Source organism: Mixophyes fleayi, chromosome 4, assembly GCF_038048845.1.
Source record: "Mixophyes fleayi isolate aMixFle1 chromosome 4, aMixFle1.hap1, whole genome shotgun sequence".
NCBI lineage: Eukaryota > Metazoa > Chordata > Amphibia > Anura > Limnodynastidae > Mixophyes > Mixophyes fleayi.
Genome location: NC_134405.1, coordinates 117,186,528 through 117,208,590, shown reverse-complemented (window position 1 = coordinate 117,208,590; position 22,063 = coordinate 117,186,528). Strand labels below are relative to the sequence as shown.

The following is a 22,063-nucleotide window of genomic DNA, read 5'->3' as shown; positions in this document are numbered from 1 at the left end:
CCATTGTATGGGCTGCCATGGAGTAGGGAAAGGAAAATTGAGAATTATACTCGCCGTTAATTTCCTTTTCTTGAAATACTCCATGGCAGCCCTATATTTTCCCACCCTTGTTCTTATAGTTATGTTATAGGACGGCTTGGGAAGTTACAAAAGACACTGAGGAAGAGGAGGAGCTACCTTATATAGGGGCCAGGTAGGACAAAATTCTTCCTGTCTACACTAGCTGGTTAGGGATTAACCCATTGTGTGAGCTGCCATGGAGTATTTCAAGGAAAGGAAATTAACAGTGAGTATATTTCTCAATTGTTGAACAGGAGTTGCCTCAGTTCATTTATAGCATAGGCTGTGAGCATGTACAAGTCTGTTACTTTGGTGTAAAAAGTGAACAATTTTGTTGATCAAGGAGGCTCTGGTTGAGTATCTTCAGTGCCTCATATGGCTTCTAACATAGAGCATATTAATAGTTCAGTAGTTTATTAACCGGAACTTTGTGGAAGAGTACAAGTTTTGCTTAAGAGTGCAAGTATCTGCTGGCACTTTGCTATTGAATTGCCATATATATATATATATATATATATATATATATATATATATATATATATATATATATATATATATATATATATATATGTATATATATATGTATATATATATGTATGTGTGTATGTTGAATTTGGGGCTTGCAGGTGTGAATAGCCTATGCTTGCTCTTGTAATTCTACTTTACAACTTAGATTTACCTTGTGAAAGTCTGTTTTCCTAATCCTTGACAAGACTTTAGAGACTGATGCTGCTCGCTATTTCAAGTGTTATTCAGCCTGCTAAATTGCACTCTACATATAATTGGTTTAATTGGGATAGTGAAAAATATTCCCAATAAATACAGAAGGTAGTTCCTAGTAAAGCATTGATGCATAAGATTAAAGTTGAGAAATTTTGGGCTGTCGTCACAATTTGTCTAATGGTACACACTCAAGTAATCCTAATGCAGTGCTAACAATAAAACAATTGCTATATAAAAATATCATGCTAGAGACTTGTATGCATACATTTCTCCTAGTAGTCCTATATTAATCATGCAGCACATTTTCTGCTATTTTTAAACTTTTGCCATGGAAACTGTTAAATGTTCATTTCTGTTTATGCTGTGACCAGATATATTTACTTAGTAATGCTTTCACTGTTTAATAACAATGACAGTCTAACATTTGCTGTTGCATATTGGACCAATATAGAAAATTAGATCAAGTTCTACTGGCCCCACGCAATAAGATTGTTTATAGTTTGGTTTTTTTCAACCATCTTGTCCTAAACTTGAGACTTAAATTGTCCTGATCAAAATTTCAGTGCACGATACAGAAAATGTCTTTGACCAATGACCAGCCTAGTCTCTCATTGAATCTGTGAAACCTGTCCACCCACATTTGTTCTTGAATGGGTCTTAAAACCCGTTGTCTTGAGTGTGGGCAACATTAGTGCCTTAGGTTGAGTAGACTTTCTCAAGGGTGTAGAGGTTATACAGTGGGTAAAAAGTAGAGGCAGCAGTATATCATTACGTATCAAATCTACCTGGCTCACTTGCTTCACAGTGAATGTTTTCATCAGTGACTCTTTGAAAGCTCTTGGTCAGTTTGTAGGGAGGTGTTTAATTAGAAAATTAAGACCATGAGGAGGATGTTTGTCAGGAGCCAAATTAAATTTGCAAATGTTTAACTAAGACCAAGCAACAAGCTGCTTACTAAAATGTGTGATAACTGCAATTTCCTTTATGCCATTCTATTTTGTTTTCTGAGCCCTCCTGAGTAAGTGTTTTAAGGAGATAATTTAACGAATTGCTTTAAAATGTGACACCATCACTTGTAAAGTTTCAAAATATAAGCTAGAATGTTTCTATTAAGATGTGGTGTGATGCATGGTTTTCCTCTTACAAAAGGCATGGGTCTCTTTTTCTTCTCTGAAGATGTCGCACAACAATAGGGACTGAGAATATCCAGTACTGGATGTATAATTTAGACCTTTTCATAACAAACCCGTTGTATCATTTTGTGGTTAAAGGTTGGTTTTATAGTCTCACTAATGCCTGCAGGCCCATATTTGTATATCAATGGCTCCATTTAAGGTGCCAATATATGTTGCAAAATTTAATACCGACATTTCTTAGAGCGAATTGTCTCCAAATGTCTGTGTGTGTGGGCATACAGGAATATGTCAACCTGGCTTGATGGGAAGTGGTTGGTTGGTTCACCACAGTACTACATGGTTTCCTCTTCTGAGCACATTTGAGGTATCCAATGCATCCAGCCATTTGTCAGAAACGCTTCTGATATGCCAACATTGAGTGTAATGTCAAATTGGATCTAAATATAAATATCTGCTGTTTATTTTTTCCTGGCTTCAACAAGTTCATAAAATGGTAGTAGGTATACTTTACACCATGCTTGGGTTGCTCTGGGTCTCTCAAACATGGCTGCATCATGGGGGTATAGTTGGAGTGGGAAGGCACTTCTATATAAATGTTAAAACTAACAAATGGCTCAAGAGATCATGTATGTGAAGAACTTGGTCAGCGTACCTTTTGGAAAGTTGTTCACCCAGGTAGCCGACTTTTGCAACTCCAGAGGCTACAAAATTTTGTACTTCATAGAGATGTGTAATAAGTTGGCGAACTAATTGCGTACCCTTTCAGTGATTGGGTAAGCTTTTCCCGGAGCATTTAAAAGATTCACATTGTTTGCCTCTTTCAAAAAAGGACAATGAGCTGGAGTCTCAAGATGTAAGTGATCAAGAAGCTAGTGATGAAGTAAAGGAATCTGAGGAGAATGATGAAGAAAATACTAAGTCTGTCACAGTACTATCCACAGAAGAAGAGAAGAGCAGTGAATCAAAGCTTACCCATCCAGACGAGGACACTGAGAGAGAGCCTCAAAACAAAGTATGATGAGTGGTTACCTTCAAATCACAGTTCAGTGCAATGTATTTGTTAGCTGCAAATTAAATTTTAAAATGTACCAATGCATCGGTTTGGTGAGCATTTAATAGAAATTAGGGTTTGACTTAAGATAAATATATAGATTGGTATCGTTTAAGGCTGATGCTCAGTCAACGCAAGCTTTGAATCGATGTGAAAGCTTTTTAAAACTACGTTTGTGGCTATTCACAAATACTATCCAGTAATCGTATTCCTGACTCTTCTCAAATTGATTCAATTTCTGAGGCTCTCCAACAATTCAACTTACATAATCTCTTATGCTACTACTGTCATGGCTTGTAAAATTCACAGTTTCTGTCTTAGTCTGTTTTTAATGTGTAAGCATAAACCCACATTAGAAGGGAAATGTGCCAAGGGGGGGAAAAAAGCATTACTGCAAGTGCGTTTCTGTTTTTGTTTTTTTTCCTTGCAACAAACCTTGACTGTTGTAAATGGCAATTTTAGCAAAACAATGTGTAATACATTAGTGACTGACAAGGTATCATGGGATGTTGCACTACACAGAATGGAAAATACCTTTTGCTGCAAGTACAGGAAACAATACAATAAAATATATAAAACTTACAGCATAAAAGATGTATACTAATAGATTATACTTTAATAAATGAGTTAGACAATTTCATCTATGCATGTAAACACGTGCAAAGAATATTTAAAAAAAAATAAAAATGTAAAAAGGCAAAAAATGTACACATTTCCTTTGAAGTCCTCAGTCTGGCAAAATGCATAGAGTTCCCACTGCCATTTCTAACGCATTCGACCTCATTTTATATATGAAATCTATTCGTTCCATGATTAAATGTGCAGCAGCTGGTCGCTCTCCCTGTTAAGGTTTTTATTTTGGACTTTTCAGATTACTTCAAAAAGGATTATATGAAACCTTTAATATACCACATGTTATTTATTAGAGGAATCTTTTTAATCTACTTTGTTTTAGTTAATTTCATATTTTATTCTATGCATGTAAACTATTACTCACATTAGTATATACCTTGTGTGCTGTAATCTAATATAAATATATATATATATATATATATATAAATATATATATATATATATATATATATATATATATATATATATATATATATATATTTATATATATATTTATAATAGTGAAGTCGGTTAACTTCCATCATCCTTTACAGGGGTAGTAAAGGCTAAATTTACCAGTTGAGGGCTCAAACTCTTGACCGTGTGGGTATTTATTTACCAGAGCCTGTGTTTGGTCATGGACAATTGTATGTCGCATTTTCACGAGTACGGAGAAGCAGGGATGTAAAAGTGCAGATTATGAATACTGCCCTTCAAGGAAGACTGACTGAGCACAGCGATAAGGTGTTTAGCAGAAACGTTGTGTATCGAGAGGTTTTAGAACAGTACGACGATGGAGATTAAGGATGTGGCGATGGAGACGAATGATGAGGTGGTGACATGTGGACAAAACCACGTTAAAAAAGGGCGCTTACGTCTGGAAGTAACGCTCTTCCCCTGAGGAGGCCTGGCCTAGCCCCAAATGCATGACGAGAACCTTTTTAACACCTTAAGTAGCTTGATTTGACTAGAATGCATGATACTCATGCACTGGTTAACTTGTATATAGATATATCTTGTCATTTATAGTGAATATCTAGCAATACTGGAAGTTTTGAGGCTAAATGCACAACTGTAACAGTAAAAATTACTCTGTTGCAGGACAAAAAAATATGAGAAGAACTCAACATTTGGGTATTTTGTGAAGTTTTATGAAAATTCCCTAACTAAAGTTAATGTGTCAATGTAATTATTACATTTCCTTGGTACCTTCTTGATCTACTGTGTGTGTGTGTGTGTTGTATTTTGCCAAACAGTGTCTTACGTTAAGGCTCATTCACACCTATTTAATTTTTACATTGCATGAAAGTATCATATAGGTCATTCAGTTGTACAGTTCCTACCAGTGTGTTCTAAGGGGGGGGGGATTCAATTGGCTGTGTTACTTCAGGCAGTAAATGTGCGCTCTATTACTGTTAATATGATCATTTTAACACCGGATTTCGCCGCGAGCAGAAATCCAGCCTGCACAGCATTGCCATGGTAATGTTGCGCAGGCCGTGTTACTTTCGGCAGTAACGCGACCACATGAATACCCCCCCCCATGACTGTGACACTGAAAGTTAACATTTTTAAATGCATAACACATGGGGCACACGTTACAAACATGTGTTTTTGTGTCCTGCTGTTACGATTATAAACACAATCAAAAGGCATTATACTAAAGGACATAAAGACAATCCGTACGAACTGCCTAAAATACAACATGCAATGCGGCAATAATAGTGACAAAAATAAAAAAACCATTGACATTAATAGTGATAGTGGCTGGGTGCCTGCCCTAAACACAGCATTAGGAAAGCTCCACCTACCTCAATCCTTCTGTAACATAGGGGGATGTTCTCAATCTATACCATATATTTTCATATTTATCAACTAGGTTCCTACTGATGTACATAACTCTCATGGCCTACTATGTCATTAACAAGATCAATCCAATTTCTCAAAGCCGGGCCCTTCGGAGCCATCCACTTCCTAGTGATGACCACCTTTGCCAGCATAAATATAGTATTAATGAGCAGTCTAATAAGCTTATGGATGTTCTTGTCTGAGCCCAAACCAACTAATACATAGTCCTGGCGAAATGGCAGACATTCCAACCTCCAGTCGATTTTATACAAACCCCCACCTCTCTCCAAAAGTAGGAAGCCAATGGGCACTTCCAGAGCATATGCCAAAAGTCCACCCTCTCACTCCCACACTTAGGACACAGAGCCAACTGACCCCCACTAAATTTAGAGAGCCGGAGAGGGATACAATACACTCTATGCAAAAGGAAAGTTTGACAGACGCAATGACTTGATTCGGACTGCACAACATAATATCCCAAGTAGGGACTACTGTTTACAGAAGTCACTTAGTATAACATCATGTTCGCAGATCTGTGTTGTTGAAACTTCCACTTGCCTTTCTCTGTAGGTCTGCCTCCCTTCACCAACATAGCTATTTCTGTGTTTTTTTTGGAAATACACTAAACATGTTATCTTGCTGTTCAATTCTGATATGCAGTGTCTCCTGAAAAGTTATGTAATTATGTACACAGAAGAATATTATGAGAATTGGAAATCTATATTGTTTATAGTCTGTGAGTAATGAGAGCTGGGTATAATTTTCACCTTCTCACCATGTTTTCTCACCTGTAGAGCAGTTATTGTATAAAATATGTAGGTGTCTAGAGCAAGGACTCAACAGTATCTACTTTGATATTCTGAACCGTACTTTATTGCTTGATTCTTATGTGCTACTCTGACTTATTTGAATGGGGGTGTACTTGTTAAAAAATTACTTTGGAAAATAATGGTAAAAAATGTAGACCATTTTTAAAAAAATGCACCTACAAGTTTTGTTTGGTTGTGTTTTTGTTTTTTTTGTTTTCTCATTCACATTTGTTACATACCTCTTGTGAATATTGCAGTATTTCTGACAATCAACACTGCCCTTTTTTCTGCCGAAGTGAATATAAGAGAACATCCATTTCTTGCTTTATAGTTGTAGAGCCCAACTGAGAACCATTATTTAAAAAAAGAAAAAAGTTTTGCAGCTTTTTGATTGCCCCTTTTGCTGCTCACTTAATCTGCTGAATGTTTTTGGGACGTGCAATTATTTTACTTGTATTTAATTCTTTATTGTTTCACATTTGTCTGCAAGAACTCCAAATTTTAAATGTTAACATTGTCCTTTTTATGCTTTTTAGAAGTAGAAATGAAGTGTAAAGTGCATGTTGGTCCAATGAGTATAAGTTTATTTTATAAATATATGTAATTGGTAAAGACTGTAAGCACTTCTGAATAGTGCTTAATATTGGTTGACAAAGGCTAACCTCTTATGTTTAACCCACTATAACATTTGCCAAATGTCCCTTTCAAATTTTCTTCGGGTATATGAAATGGCATATATTTGTCCTGTTCCCCTCGTACCTACTGGTATTAAAATATAAGCATTTACAATTTTTTTAAGTTTGTGGAACATGTGTAAATAGGAAGGACATTGGGACCCACGGTTTCCAGTGTTCCATATCCACTTGTGCGTGATTGTTACTTTGTAGAACAGCACTGTTTTTCATACTCTTGCTCCATTTTAGCCATCCTGCGCACAAGTAAAAGCACTTGCTAATCACAGTATGTCATATGTGTTCACATTTGACAGGTGGTGTCACTGGCCAGTTCCCAACCTAAAAATATGATTAAATAAAACTGGTTCATATAAGGTCCTGAAACATATTTTCCTAGGTCTATGTAAAGTGGTCTTAACTTCAAATTTAGAAGCAAATAGTTAAGAGATATCTTGCATTAGTGTAGCAACTTCTTTCCTTTTATTTATAATGTGTTTTTTTGTTTTGTTTTTAGGATGACAATCAAGATGCACAAACGTTTTCTGATCATGATGTTGTTCCAGATGTAAGTAGTTTACAATGTCATTTGACACTGAAAGTTAAATGGTTAGATTTAGTTCAGTTGCATATATAACAAAACTAAATTGTAACCGGGTCTATTGGGACTTTGGCATCAAGCATGTGATTAACTTTTTGGGTGTACTTACTAAGGTGTGCACAGCTGTAAATGATGCAATACCCTCTAAAAATGTGTGTTTTAAACCTTAATCAGTTACCTGTAAAAAAACACAATGTTTTTCTTAGGATTTTGATTCAAGCTACTTTTTAATTTAGTTTGCCAAATGTCATGCCACTGTCATGGCAATCAGTCATATAACTTATGATGCGCTGATCAGAGTAACTTTGCATAGCGTGAAGCCTCATTACCCTCCTTCTGCCCGTATGTGCCTACAAAGGAGCTTGATAACTGAATGTCTCCTATTAAGTTCAGGTTACTCTCCTAATAACAAGCAGCAACCAAATATTTCCAAGAGACACTTATTTTGAAGGTGCAATCATAGAAGTGTCCGAAAGTGTAATTTTGTAGAGGGAGCACTACCTTGTGTTGGAGGCACTAGATTTGCTCTTAAATAAAACAATCAAACGTTTACTAAATTTCAGTTCACCCCTCATTGCAGTCATTTAGGTGCAGCAGTTTAAATCTAAACCTGTTCATCCTAGCAATGACAAGTTGTATAAAACTATAACATGCAACAGGATTTTTTCCGGGCTGCACCTACTTTGTGAAATTCCCTCCCACGCACAGTAAGACTTTCCTCTAGTCTTCAAACCTTCAAGCGTTCACTGAAAACCCACCTCTTCAGACAAGGTTATGATATTCCTCAACCATCATCTTAATTTCCCTAGATTACCCTATTGCCATCCTCTACACTGCTAACGCAAGACAATAACCTTCTGACCAACATTGCAACACACATAGCCCACTCAGTACTTTTACCTTTGCAGTCTGGCTGGTCCATTGTGCAATATGATGTAGCACATGCCCTTGTGTTTCTAACTCCCATTGTCCTATAGATTGTAAGCTTTTGAGCAGGGTTCTCTTACCTCTCTGTCTGTATGTATTACCCAGTATTGTCTTATTAATGTTTGTTCCCAATTGTAAAGCGCTACGGAATTTGCTGGCACTATATAAATAAATGATGATGATGATACATTGTCACAAAGTGTTAATATAGTGATTTGTCACTGCACTTTTTTATTTCTTTCATCCAGTCTGGGGGACACTGCTTACCATGGGGTTGTGGAGGGGTGCACGGGAGTTGGCACCTAGCTAGTAAATCTTTAGCACTGCTGACAGACCCCTCCTCTCTACAATCCCCCCGCCTCTTCCTCCTCAGTTTTTTCTAGGTGCCCAAAGGAGTTGGGCTAATTAGAAACAGCTAGTAATTTATTTCATTTATTTTATATATAACTTAATTTTTTTCTTTATTTTTACAGTTTAGTTAGTATTAGGGCAGAGCTGGGAGTGTGTTCTATATATAGAGAACACACTCACAGAAGCTGGCAGCGGTGACAGACTCTGTCAGAGAGAGCAGACTGCTTTCAATGACAGAGCATTAACGGTCACAGGATAGAGTGACAATCGGTCTCACTGGACCGCTGTCACTCTAGGAGGCTCCACGATAACCGGCGCTGCCATTAGGCATAGAGCGCCGCCTATCGCATCACCTTGCCGGCGGCCATGATTTTTTTCAACGGACCGCGGAGGTACTGAAAGAAGGAGAGAAAACGGGGCCATACCAAGATCCCCCCCTCAGGTGAATAGGAGGGGGCATCGGGGTACGAACGCTGCAGGAGACCTCTAAGAGGCCTCCATAACTCTGCCAAATATATCGATAAAGTTCCTTTTTTTTTTTTTTTTTTTTACAAAAAAAAGACAGAAAAGCTGCAGAGGGAGAACTATCACAAGAGCTCCCCTGCTCTCAGCACAAATGGTACAGTCCGGACTCTGGCGCCAAACAGAAGCCGGGGAAGGAACTTCTCTCCAAGGGAGCAGGCACCAGGACACTGCTGTTGGACTTCTCCCCTGAGTGGCCCTTTTGGCTAAGTACCAAAAAACCCTTTCTTTAACCATTTACTGACTGTTTATGTGGTTACAGGAGGGAGGCTAGTAGGATTGTAAAAATCTTATTTGCACATATATCTTTTCATTGTTACACACATACAAGTACAGCTTTTATTACACAATAGTCTGTTACTTGTTGTCTACTCTGTCTCTCTCAAAATATCTCTTATCTAAGTGTGTTTGGTGTGCTTTTCCTTTTTAAAATGACAGAAAAGGGAAAAGGCCCTATGGCAAAATATTTTACATGTTCTAGATGTAAAGTTATTTTACCTAATGGGCAGAAAGACCCGTTGGCGCTCTGCTCAGCCTGTGAAGGAGAGGTCCCCTCTGCGCAAATCCAGCTCCTTCCAGCCCCACTGACGGAGGAACCGGCCTGGGTAGCCTCCCTGACGCAGTCGGTTTCCTCTTTGGCACAGATGGTCTCCCAATCTAATCGATTGTGGTCTAGTGTGACAGCGTCTGTGACTAATAATGCTATTACCTCCACTCACCTCTATTTAACACCCATGAACTGTTGTCCTATTTATTATCTCTAACAAGTACAGCCTCCACCTGTCGCCAGAAAATAAAAGGCCACACATCTTACAATCCCCTTGCCTATCTTTCGCTCACTCTGCTTCTATTAGCTGGTGATATATCACCTAATCCAGGTCCCCCACACTCCTCACACACACATACATCAGAACACTACCGTTCTATAGCAAACCTCAAACACATCACCTGTCTCCCCTCTCTTCCCAAGTCCTTTAAATGTGCCCTTTGGAATGCACGCTCTGTTTGTAACAAACTTACCTCCGTTCATGATCTCTTCCTCTCAAAAAACCTCAACCTTCTGGCAATAACAGAAACATGGCTTATGCAATCAGACACTGCCTCACCTGCAGCACTTTCACATGGTGGCCTCCATCTCACCCACACTTCCAGACCTGAAGGCAGACAAGGAGGTGGGGTTGGACTACTTCTCTCCCCACAGTGCACATACACAGTTCTACCAAATGTCCCATCACTCACGTTCACATCTTTTGAAGTACATGCTATTCGCATTTTTAATCCATTCTCCCTACGTGTTGCGGTGATCTATCGTCCCCCTGGAGCACACCAACAATTTATTGAGGATTTCTCTGCATGGCTCCCTCACTTCTTATCTTCAGACATCCCCACCATCATCATGGGTGACTTCAACATCCCCATTGATAACCCACCTTCCAAAGCTGCTTCCAAACTACTCTCTCTAACATCCTCACTTGACCTCTCCCAGTGGATTGAATCATCTACTCATAAGGATGGCCACTGCCTTGATCTTGTTTTCTCTAGACTATGCTCAGTTTCTAATTTTATTAATACACCCTTCCCCCTCTCGGATCATCACCTTATCAGCTACACTCTCACCCCCACTGCTCTAACCTCTCTACTGTCTGACTCAACCAAGCCTCCTCATACTCGTAGAAATCTTAATTCTATTAATCTTCAACAATTTTCCACCTCTCTCCAACACCTTCTCTCCCCTATCTCTACATTCTCATCCCCTGAGATGGCAGTACCTCATTTTCACCTAACCTTAGCAACGGCCCTTGATCAAGTGGCTCCAGCGACACTTCATACTACACGTCGACTTCGATGTCAACCGTGGCACACCAAAGCAACACGAAATCTTCAAAAACTGTCCCGTAAAGCAGAACGTCACTGGCGTAAATCTCGAAGCTCTAATGACTTCTTCACATATACTTCTGTCTACCACTCCTATCGAAATGCTCTGGACACTGCAAAACAAACATACTTTCAATCTCTTATCTATGCTCAGGCTTCTAACCCCAAACGCCTTTTCAATACATTTAATCATCTTCTCAATCCTCCCACCCCGAACCCTCCATCTACTATCAGTGCTCAGGATCTTGCTTCCTACTTCAAGGACAAGATTGACAAGATCAGACTAGAAATGGTATCCTCTTCCTCAACAAGCCATCAGCTCATTTCCTTCCCACTACCCTCTGACACCCTTTCTTCATTTGACCCCACAAATGAAGAGGAAATTTCTACGCTCTTCTTATCTTCCTACTCTACCTCCTGTCCTCTTGATCCTATTCCCTCGCAAATTGGTAGATCCCTGTCTTCTGTGCTCATTTCACCTCTAACTCAAATCTGTAATCTCTCACTCTCTACTGGCATCTTTCCATCACTATACAAGCATGCAGTGATTACTCCTATTCTAAAAAAACAAAACTCCGACCCAAACTCTCTCTCAAATTACCGTCCCATCTCTCAGCTCCCTTGCCCCTCCAAGCTTCTAGAGAGACTTGCCTACACTCGCCTCACACGCTTTCTTTCCGCAAACAACCTGTTGGATCCTCTTCAGTCTGGCTTTCGTTCTCAACACTCCACAGAGACTGCGCTGACCAAGGTTGTTAATGATCTGATCACTGCTAAGACTGAACGCCATTACTCTCTCCTAATTCTCCTTGATCTCTCGGCTGCATTTGACACCGTTGACCACTCTCTTCTCATACAAACACTGCACTCCCTAGGTCTTCAAGACACAGTTCTATCCTGGTTCTCATCTTGCCTCTCTAATCGCTCTTTCACTGTTAATTTCTCTGGAGCCACCTCTGCTCCGCTTCCCCTATCAGTTGGAGTACCACAAGGCTCGGTGCTAGGTCCTCTGCTGTTCTCTATCTATACCGCTTCTCTTGGAAATCTAATAAGTTCCTTTGGCTTTCAGTATCATCTCTATGCGGATGATACCCAAATCTATCTATCCTCTCCTGATATCTCGACATCTGTGTTGTCCCGTGTAACTGACTGTCTTTCTGCCATTTCATCTTGGATGGCCTCTCGCCAACTCAAACTTAATCTTTCTAAAACAGAGTTAATAATATTCCCACCCGCCAACAAGAGCATACCTGACATTTCTATCTCTGTTGATAACATGACCATAAATCCCACCCCACAAGCTCGCTGCCTAGGTGTAATCCTTGATTCACGCCTATCCTTTGTTCCCCACATTGACTCTATATCTAAATCATGTTACATACATCTAAAGAACATTTCCAGAATCCGCACATATCTCACACAAGACACTGCTAAAACCTTAATTCATGCACTAATCATCTCCCGCATTGACTATTGCAATTCCCTCCTTACTGGTCTTCCCAAAAACAGACTCAAACCCCTAAAATCTATTTTACATGCTTCGGCAAGACTGATTTTCCTTGCAAATAGCTATTCCTCTGTTGAATCACTCTGTATGTCTCTACACTGGCTGCCTGTCTTCTACCGAATCCAATATAAAATACTTTTACTAACCTACAAGGCCATCAACAAAGCTGCACCAACATACATCTCCTCTCTTGTCTCAAAATATCTCCCAACTCGGCAACTCCGTTCTGCAAAAGATCTGCGTCTCTCATCCACCCTCATTACATCCTCCCATTCCCGGTTACAGGACTTTTTTCGGGCTGCACCCACTCTATGGAACTCTCTCCCTCGCACAATAAGACTCTCCTCTGTTCTACAAACTTTCAAGCGTTCTCTGAAAACCTACCTATTCAGACAAGCTTATAATATTCCTCAACCACCATCTTAACCTCACTACCTTTAGCCTGTTACACAATTTCACACAAGACAACTACCCCCGGAATAACATTGTTGTGTGACAGGATCATTTAGCTTATGAGTCACCCTACCTTTGCAGTCTGGCTGGGCCAAGATGCAAAATGTATACTTAACCTCTTGTGTCAATCTCCCATTGTCCCATAGATTGTAAGCTTGCGAGCAGGGCCTTCTCACCTCTTTGTCTGTTTTACCCAGTTTGTTTATTAGTTTATTACGTTTGTCCCCAATTGTAAAGCGCTACGGAATATGTTGGCGCTATATAAATAAATGATGATGATGATGATTACCTCTGTGGGGCGCCCTGCTGCCACGGTTTCTACAGAAACGGCTATAGCAGGACCTTCCTCCTTGCTTACGGACCATCCGCCTGTACCTACAGAACCGGCATGGTCCTCAGCATTTATTAAGGGTTTGGATAAACTTAACCAATTACTTGAATCCCCAAATCTGCCCCCAGCTAAAAGAAAGCGGCTCAGATCCGCTAATCCTCTCATGGCCCTTTCTGATTCAGAGGGACTTTCAGAAGAGGAAACAGAATTAAATTTGGATTCTGACCAGGTTCCATCCTCGAACAGGAAGAAGTCACTAAATATCAATTTATTGACTATTTGGTTTTAGCGGTGAGGCAAGCGTTGGACCTCCCAGAAATGGAGGATCCTAGTCCTAGAGACAGAAGTCTCTTTAAAAAGGCCAAAAGGAAGGTTATATGTTTCCCCCCTTCTACAGAACTCAGAGATAATGCTGAGGGAGCCTGGAAACAGCCTGATAAAAAGTTTTCTGTTCCAAAGAGGTTCTCTTCCCTGTATCCGTTACAGGAAGAGGACGTGGCTCGCTGGGAGGTAATTCTGAAAGTAGATACTCCTGTAGCCCGTTTGGCCCGTCATACTCTCCTTCCGGCCCCGGGCTCAGCAACTCTGCAAGATACCACTGACCGCTGAGTGGAATCCCAGTAAAAATCTATATTTGTAGCAGCGGGTTCTTCCTTTAGACCCATGTTTGCTTTAGCTTGGGTTGCCAAAGCCATGGAAGCATGGGCAGAGCAACTGGCACAGTCCTTACAGAACCCAGAGTTGATTACTCTGGCGTTACATTTAAAGGAGGCGTCAGGATATATTTGAGGCGGCTTGGAGCTCACCTTCTGTGTCCTCCTCTATTCAGGCTGCGTCTGTTTCAGCTAGAAGAACATTATGGCTCAAATCCTGGGAAGGGGATTCTGAGTCAAAGAAATCTATGGAATCCATTCCTTTTTCGGCAGCAGGTCTGTTTGGCCCGGAGTTAGATAACATGATTTCCCAGGCAACGGGGGGCAAGAGCACCTCTTTGCTGGTTTTCTCCTGTAGAAGTCGGACCCCACGGTTTAGTTCCTTTCGTCAGTCCTTTCGGGGTACATCCTTGCCCAGAGGGCAGTCGTTTAAGGGTAGACAACCGAATTCCCAAGGCTCGTCTGTCAGAGGCAGGTCCTCGTTTGCAGCTAGGCGACAGGCCTCCAAGACTCGGGAGAAGCCTGCGTCCTGACTGCCCCCCTATTCCCCAGGAGGTGGCGCTGGTGGGGGGGGGGGCGGGACGTCTGTCTCTTTTTCAGGAACAGTGGGCAGCGTCATCCCAAGACCCTTGGATTCGGGGCATTATTTCAAGAGGGTACATGATAGACCTGATGGGACCAATACCACAGCGTTTCTTTGTAACCTCGCTACCCCGAGATCCCCAAAGAAGACAGGCAATGCAGGCCTGTGTCGCCTCTCTTCTTTCGCAAAAAGTCATCTGCAGGGTCCCAGACAACCAGAAAAGAAAAGGTTTTTATTCAAATCTTTTTCTGGTCAAGAAGCCGGACGGGTCATTTCGACCCATTCTAAACCTAAAGAGCCTCAATGTGCACTTACGAGTGGACAAATTTCGAATGGAGTCCCTAAGGTCGGTGATAAACGGCCTAGAGAAGGATCAGTTTATGGCATCCATAGACCTAAAAGATGCATACCTCCACATTCCTATTTGGAGCAATCATCAGTCCCTCCTGAGGTTCACAGTAGGGAACTCCCACTATCCGTTCTGGGCTCTTCCTTTCGGCCTCTCCACAGCTCCAAGGGTCTTCACGAAGATCATGTCGGTGATGGAGCATGTCTTCACCTACAGGGAGTTCAGGTCGTCCCTTATTTAGACGATCTACTCATCAAATCCTCCTCCACAGATTTGCTTACGGCAACACTTATCACTCACCATAGCGATTCTCGAGAGCCATGGGTGGCTGATAAACTTAAAGAAATCCCAGATGGTCCCGTGTCAACGCATGGTCTTCCTGGGGCTTATCATGGATACCAGTGGGCAGAAAGTGTTCCTGCCTACGGAGAAGATCTGTTCAATCCAGGCTACAACAACTCTGGTCTTGTCCTCTCCCAAGCCCTCAATTCATTTGTGCATGCGGCTGCTTGGGAAGATGGTGGCCTCCTTCGAAACGATCCCTTTCGGTCGGGCTCATTCCAGATGCTTCCAGTGGGATCTGTTACGGAAATGGTCAGGATCCCACCTATGCTTGGATCTCCAGAGAATCTCGCTGTCTCCGGGGGCGAGAGAATCGATCCAGTGGTGGCTGAATCAGGATCACATGTCGGTGGGCAGTTCTTTTGCTCCATGGTCATGGATCATATCCACAACAGACGCCAGTCTGAGAGATTGGGGGGTAATCCTGCAGCTCCGGCTCCAGGGACTTTGGTCTGTTCAGGAATCAGCCTTGTCAATAAACGTGTTTGAGTTGAAGGCAATTCTTTTAGCCCTTCGGGGGGGTACAGTCCCTCCTTCGGTGCCACCCTGTCAGGAGTTCAGTCCGACAATGCCACGGCTGTAGCATATGTCAACAGGCAAGGAGGAACCAGGAGTGCAGCCGCAATGAAAATTGCAGCTAAGATTTTTGCTTGGGCAGAACAGTACGTTCCAGCAATCTCGGCATTATTCATTCCGGGAATAAAAAATTGGAAGGCCGAAACCAAATGATGCCGGGGGAGTGGTCACTCCATCCGGAAGTTTTTCAGGTTCTGATTCAGAGATGGGGTCTTCCGGACATAGATCTCATGGCCTCCAGACACAACAGAAAAGTTCCCAGGTTTTGCGCAAGGGCAAGAGACCCCTTAACGGTGGCAGTGGACGTAATGACGATGTCATGGAAATTCAGGTTGGGATACCTGTTTCCGCCGATTCCCATGCTTCCTTGAGTGCTCAGACAAGTAAGGCAAGGCGGTCTGCTCGTAATTCTAATTGCTCCCTCATGGCCACGCCGAGTGTGGTACGCGGACATAATCCCAATGGCGGTAGGACATGGATTTCGTCTTCCGTCACGAGACGACCTTCTTCTTCAAGGTCCCTTTCGTCACCAGAATTTACCTCAGCTCAGTTTAACGGCATGGCTGTTTAAGCCAGCCTCTGGAGGGCTAGGGGTTTTTCCTCCAGTGTGGTGAACACTATGATGCGAGCTCGCATGCCAGTTTAAGCTCGCATCTATCACAGAATTTGGCGAGCCTATATCAGATGGTGCCATCTTCCTTTCGTCTTCCTCGCTTATTGGCTTTTCTTCAAGATGGGCTGGAAGCAGGGCTTCGTTTGGGTTCCCTAAAGGTTCAGGTATCGGCACTTTCAGTCTTTTTTCACCTGAAATTAGCGGATTTGCCAGATATCAGGACTTTTCTTCAGGGAGTCTTACATATTCAACCTCCCTATGTTCCACCGACCGCACCATGGGATCTTAACCTGGTACTGGACATGCTTAAAGGGCCTCCCTTTGAGCCTTTACTTGAGGCAGACTTTAGGTGTCTGAACTGGAAGGTTGTTTTTCTTTTGGCAATTGCATCGGCACATAGGGTGTCGGAATTGGGAGCTCTGTCTTGCCGGGAATGTTTTTTCACGAGGACAGAGCGGTTTTGAGAACACTCCCATCTTTTGTTCCAACAGTGGTGTCCTCTTTTTATTTGAACCAGGAAATTGTAGTTCCCGTTTTTTCATCTACTTCTCAGTCTGATCGGCAGTCTATGGAAAGTTAGATGTGGTTCGGGCTCTCCGTATTTATGTCAAAAGAACATCTCAAATTAGACGAACTGATTCTCTGTTTGTCCTATATGATTCTAACAAGAGGCTGGCCAGCCTCTTAACAGTCCATTGCAAGATGGATTACGGCAACTATTAAGCAGGCTTACATAAGAGCTAATCTGCCTGTGCCAGAGAGACTTACGGCCCATTCCACCAGATCGGTAGGGGCGTCATGGGCAGCAAGAAATGGGGCTTCTGCTGACCAGCTTTGCAGGGCAGCCATCTGGTCGTCTGTCCACACATTTACAAAATTCTATCAATTTAATGTATTCGCATGCACGGATGCAAATTTCGCTCGTAGTGCTCTCACCCTTAAGAGGCTGCTTTAGAACGTCCCCATGGTATGCAGTGTCCCCCAGACTGGATGAAAGAGAAAAGAGGATTTATATACTCACGTTAAATCCGTTTCTCTAATTCCGTCTGGGGGACACTGCGATCCCTCCTTTCTGCCTTTCCTCTGTATGCTCTTGGTTGATTGACCTATCTCCTTGGGGCTTTTTGAATTAACTGAGGAGGAAGAGGCGGGGGGATTGTAGAGGGGAGGGGTCTGTCAGCAGTGCTAAAGATTAACTAGCTAGGTGCCAACTCCCGTGCTCCCCTCCACAACCCCATGGTAAGCAGTGTCCCCCAGACGGAATCAGAGAAACGGATTTAACGTGAGTATATAAATCCTCTTTTTTTCCCATATCACAACTGTATAGCTATTGTTAAATACTGTTTTTTACACCCTGGCAATGATTGCATTGACTATATTTGCTTATGCTTTACTGTTTGGGAATGCGTAAACTATGTTTTCAATATGTTGCGTTTCATAGTATCAAGTCACTATGTACCAGGGGGCATGTGCCATAGAATTTGTCATATTACTATGCCCTATGTAGCTTCGGATAGTGTATTCAATATAAATGGCTGACAGATTTAAAGCAGCAGGAATATGAATACTGTATTTTCTGATATCGATTTATAGGAGGAAATATTTTCCCTTACGATACCGGGGCCATCACTCCAACCACTTCTAATCGATCAATCTCCTTAAGCCTTGGTGCCATGTTATCTACACAATACTGCAATTCAGTACTGCCTTGCAATCTTGAAAAGATTTTATTAGTCACTGGTTATAATATTGCCCACCCCTCCCCTACCACGATGTCCTTTTATGAAGGCTTTGGCCTTAAAAGATGGCAGCATTATTTCCCTCAGTTGATTTGGGCGGGTTTTTTGTGTGACAGAATTATCTGAATTGAGAAAATTCCTATATTCATTTAATTCACTTCTACTTTCCCTCCCCACAGGAAACAGAAGATGAAGAAAATGAAAATAAAGGTTAGTCTGCTGGTTTCACTTTAGCGTCAAATTAAAAAAATATTTTTGAGATTATGAAACAGATTTCCACTTACCAACTTCTAATCGCATTAGGAAAATTAGAAGATGAGGGCCTTACAATAACTTATATGCGATTATTGCATCATAGTTTTTGCAGTATTTGCTGCAAGTGTGCAGAGATTTTTTTTCCTTTTGGGGGTGTGGTGGTGTTTTTTTGTTTTTTTTTTTGTGGAAGGTAAGTTGTTGTTTTTTTTTGTGTATTTGTTTTATCATATATTTTTTTTTTTTTTTGGGCCATCTGATTTTTGCTGTACCTTTTTTACAAAATGCCAGTGTGGTATTTTTTGGAAAGACTTAATTCTGGGACCACCACCAGAGGACTATTTGTGCTGTTATGGGATTCTATAAACAGTTGAGACCTGGAAAATGTACTTTATAAAAATAGATATTTGGAACTTAAGTATACATAACATGCTTAAGAAATGAACTGGGAATGAAATGAAACGCCATCCTCTGCTTGAATGACAACGCAGCTCTATAGTGGTGAAGTCCAGAGTGCATTTACAGAAAGACTGATCACCATGTGCATCGTTTGGAAAAGTGGAAACTTTGCCACTTGAACACCAAAGGGATAGATGGGAGACTGCTTTTCACATTGCCTTGGTCATCAGGAGCTTCATGTCTTGTATTGACAGCTGGACATTGTTGAAGAATTTCATGTCTTTGGTCTTGTGGCTATTGGAAGAACTCTGAAAATGTGAACCTTGTTGTTCGGTGTCTACCGATGAGATGAAGAAAGATTGATTTGAGAGGAATGCATTTCAAGTTGTCCGAAATATTTCGGACTTGATTTTGTGAAGAGTTCCTGTGACATGAGGCGCTGTATCATGAAACCCATTCTCAAGTCAAGAAACATGGAGCATTAACATCATGTCTGTTATGCTGTCTTGCCATGAAGAATGTCCTCTTGTTTGTCTATACTTTTTAAGAAATGTTTACTGTTAACCAGATTTGTTTTCTCTAGGTCCTTCTCTAGAATTTGAACTTGTTTAAACTTCTTACTTTGCCATGTTTATTCCTGTTAAATCCTCTTAGATATAACAGGTTCTGGTGATGGTACACACGAAGTATCTAAACCTCTTCATTCAGAAGAGAACGGATCAGAACTGGCTGTCAAAGACATGGAAGCTAACTCTTCTCAGAAAGAAGCAGAGGACGATAATGTATCTGTCACAATCCAGGCTGAAGATGCCATCACGATCGATTGTGATGGGGATGACCTCCTAGAAACAGGTAAAAATGTGAAACTTGCAGATTCTGAGACATGCAAGCCAAAGGATGAACAGGAGACTAGTGACCCCAAGGATGGCCTGGAGGGACTAAAAGATGTCAAGTCCGAGAACCACAAAGATGAAAAGAAAGAGGAGAATATTAAAGGAGATGGTGTTAAGAAGGAATCCAGAGAAGGTTCAAAGAAAGCTGAATCTGGAGATAAAGACAAGGATTCTCAGAAGAAAGGTCCCTCATCTACAGGGGCCTCTGGTCAAGGAAAGAGGTTTGTTTTTCTATGTCGGTTCTTTAAGATACTGATTACCAACGTTCACTAAAAGCACTCTACATTAAGGGGTAGCATCAAGAATATTATTAGCACCTTGCCTTTTGTGTGTAAAATGGTTTTTTGAGCCTCATAAGTTCCTTTTTTTTTTTTTTATTTTATTTTTCTTTTGTTTTTTAAAATTCAAGATCTTCCCAGTATGTTCTACTGATTTCATTAACGAGTTACCAGCAGTTTTATTTTTATTTTTCCAAATTGACAAGTTTCTAAAACTCCTTGTGGTGATGGTAAGGAACAGCTGCCCGTTGTTTGAACACAAAATGAAGTCAAGTCCCATTCTTGAATTCTGGAGAAGATTTGACATATTTCCACACTGAATAGAATTATCAGAAAACCTAGATCTTCAGGCTTCCTGGGGAAAATCAGATCAAGAAGCTTTAAGGGAATCCATTTGTTGCTCTAAGAATCAATTGAACCATTGCAAGGGGTTGTATTTGTATTCTTTTGTACAGGGGATCCTTGATAAGTTTTTCATTTTATTTTCTTAACAATTTGCCTCTTGCAGTTCTTCCAAGGATGTGAAGGACAATAAAACCACATCTAAAGAAGATAAAGGTAAGCTTTATTTCCTCCTCAATTTTTTTTTTCCTATTTCTTTCAGTAAGCCACTTGTATATAGGTTTGAAATGCCGTAGATAATGCCAGTAATTAACAAATATAGGTAATATGTTTTTTACAATGTCTAGAGCACAGCAGTTTTTCTATATTTTGTTAGGATGAGTTTATAGCTAAATTATGTTCAGTGTTTAAATACGGGTTCTTGGTCTGGAATCTGAAATATATTCTATCCTGGAGCGGGGAATCAAAGAAAGCCACCTGGGGTTGAGAATGGTGCAGATTGGGTTTGTCACCAGTGCGAACAGGAGATTTTCCATCATTTGAAGACTAAATCTTTCAGTCCCCACGCAATTCGGACTAGATGTGCCTGGCAAGACCCATACAATGTATGGCAGAGGCGCATCCTGTTGCTGTAATATAAGGAGTGCTGGGAGCAAGGAAAGAAGAGACTTTGTACTGTAGAGAAACTACAGTACAACTATGTAAATCACTACTTGATTCTACTGTGCAAAGCTGAACATTGTCTAGTGTAGCACTCTAGTAATACTGGCAAATTTGACATGTTGACCAGGCAAGTAATTAACTATTTCATGTCAAACATGTTGTACGCATCTGTCTTTTCACAATGGAATTTTAAAAGTGTGACCTGTTGAGCTACACTAAGGAGAGAGTTGAAATTGCCATCTTATTTTGATTGATGGTGACTATGCAAATGACTGCTCAATTAAACTTTTTTTTATTTTTTTGATACATTTTTAATTGACCTATAACGTAACATACCATTCCAAAATATTATTTGCTAATGTTATGTTTAGAATTTTTATCTGCAACTAGCAATTCAATTTAAAAAATTATATTCAAAATACTCCTTCATGGGTATCTTATCAAAACAGGATGGATGCTAATTTAGTGTAGTCTTTTGACAACCATAGTTATAGTTCACACCACCAGCTAAGGACATTGTTACAGCTTTTGAGATGTAAACATTTGCATCACTTGTTAAGAGAATATAACTGGCAGTAAGCAGGTGTGGCTATGTGAATAGGAGAGGGTATATGAAAAATAGCTTTTATTACTAAACCTGGCATTGTTTCAAACAAGGCTTATCACATTTTTGGCAGCCATTTAGTCCTTCCTATAAACAGATTGCAAGAAACAAAGGTAACCTAAGATGTATACTAGAAGAAAGTTTGGTTGTACGTTGCTAATTTTGGCTATGAAATACTGCTTAGACTTGATGTTTTGTGGTTCTGCTAAGTAATGTGAAACTAGTGGCTTAGTGAAAATAACAGGTCCTAACTTAAACAATTGTAAGATGTTTTGAGTTTAGGCTGCCACTAGCCATTTA

At 40.7% G+C, this 22,063-nt stretch overlaps 1 protein-coding gene across 5 annotated transcripts in view; it reads left to right on the top strand.

Moving 5' to 3' along the window:
- Positions 1-22,063, top strand: part of SLTM (SAFB like transcription modulator) — a 56,165-nt gene that overhangs the window by 22,441 nt on the left and 11,661 nt on the right. For 3 of the 5 annotated variants that reach the window (XM_075208071.1, XM_075208069.1, XM_075208070.1), the window contains exons 4-8: positions 2,749-2,931; positions 7,428-7,478; positions 18,512-18,542; positions 19,638-20,097; positions 20,663-20,712. In XM_075208071.1, the coding sequence (XP_075064172.1) occupies positions 2,749-2,931; positions 7,428-7,478; positions 18,512-18,542; positions 19,638-20,097; positions 20,663-20,712 (775 nt within the window). The remainder of the gene's footprint in view (positions 1-2,748; positions 2,932-7,427; positions 7,479-18,511; positions 18,543-19,637; positions 20,098-20,662; positions 20,713-22,063) is intronic. The other 2 variants (XM_075208073.1, XM_075208072.1) reach the window with 1 other exon arrangement.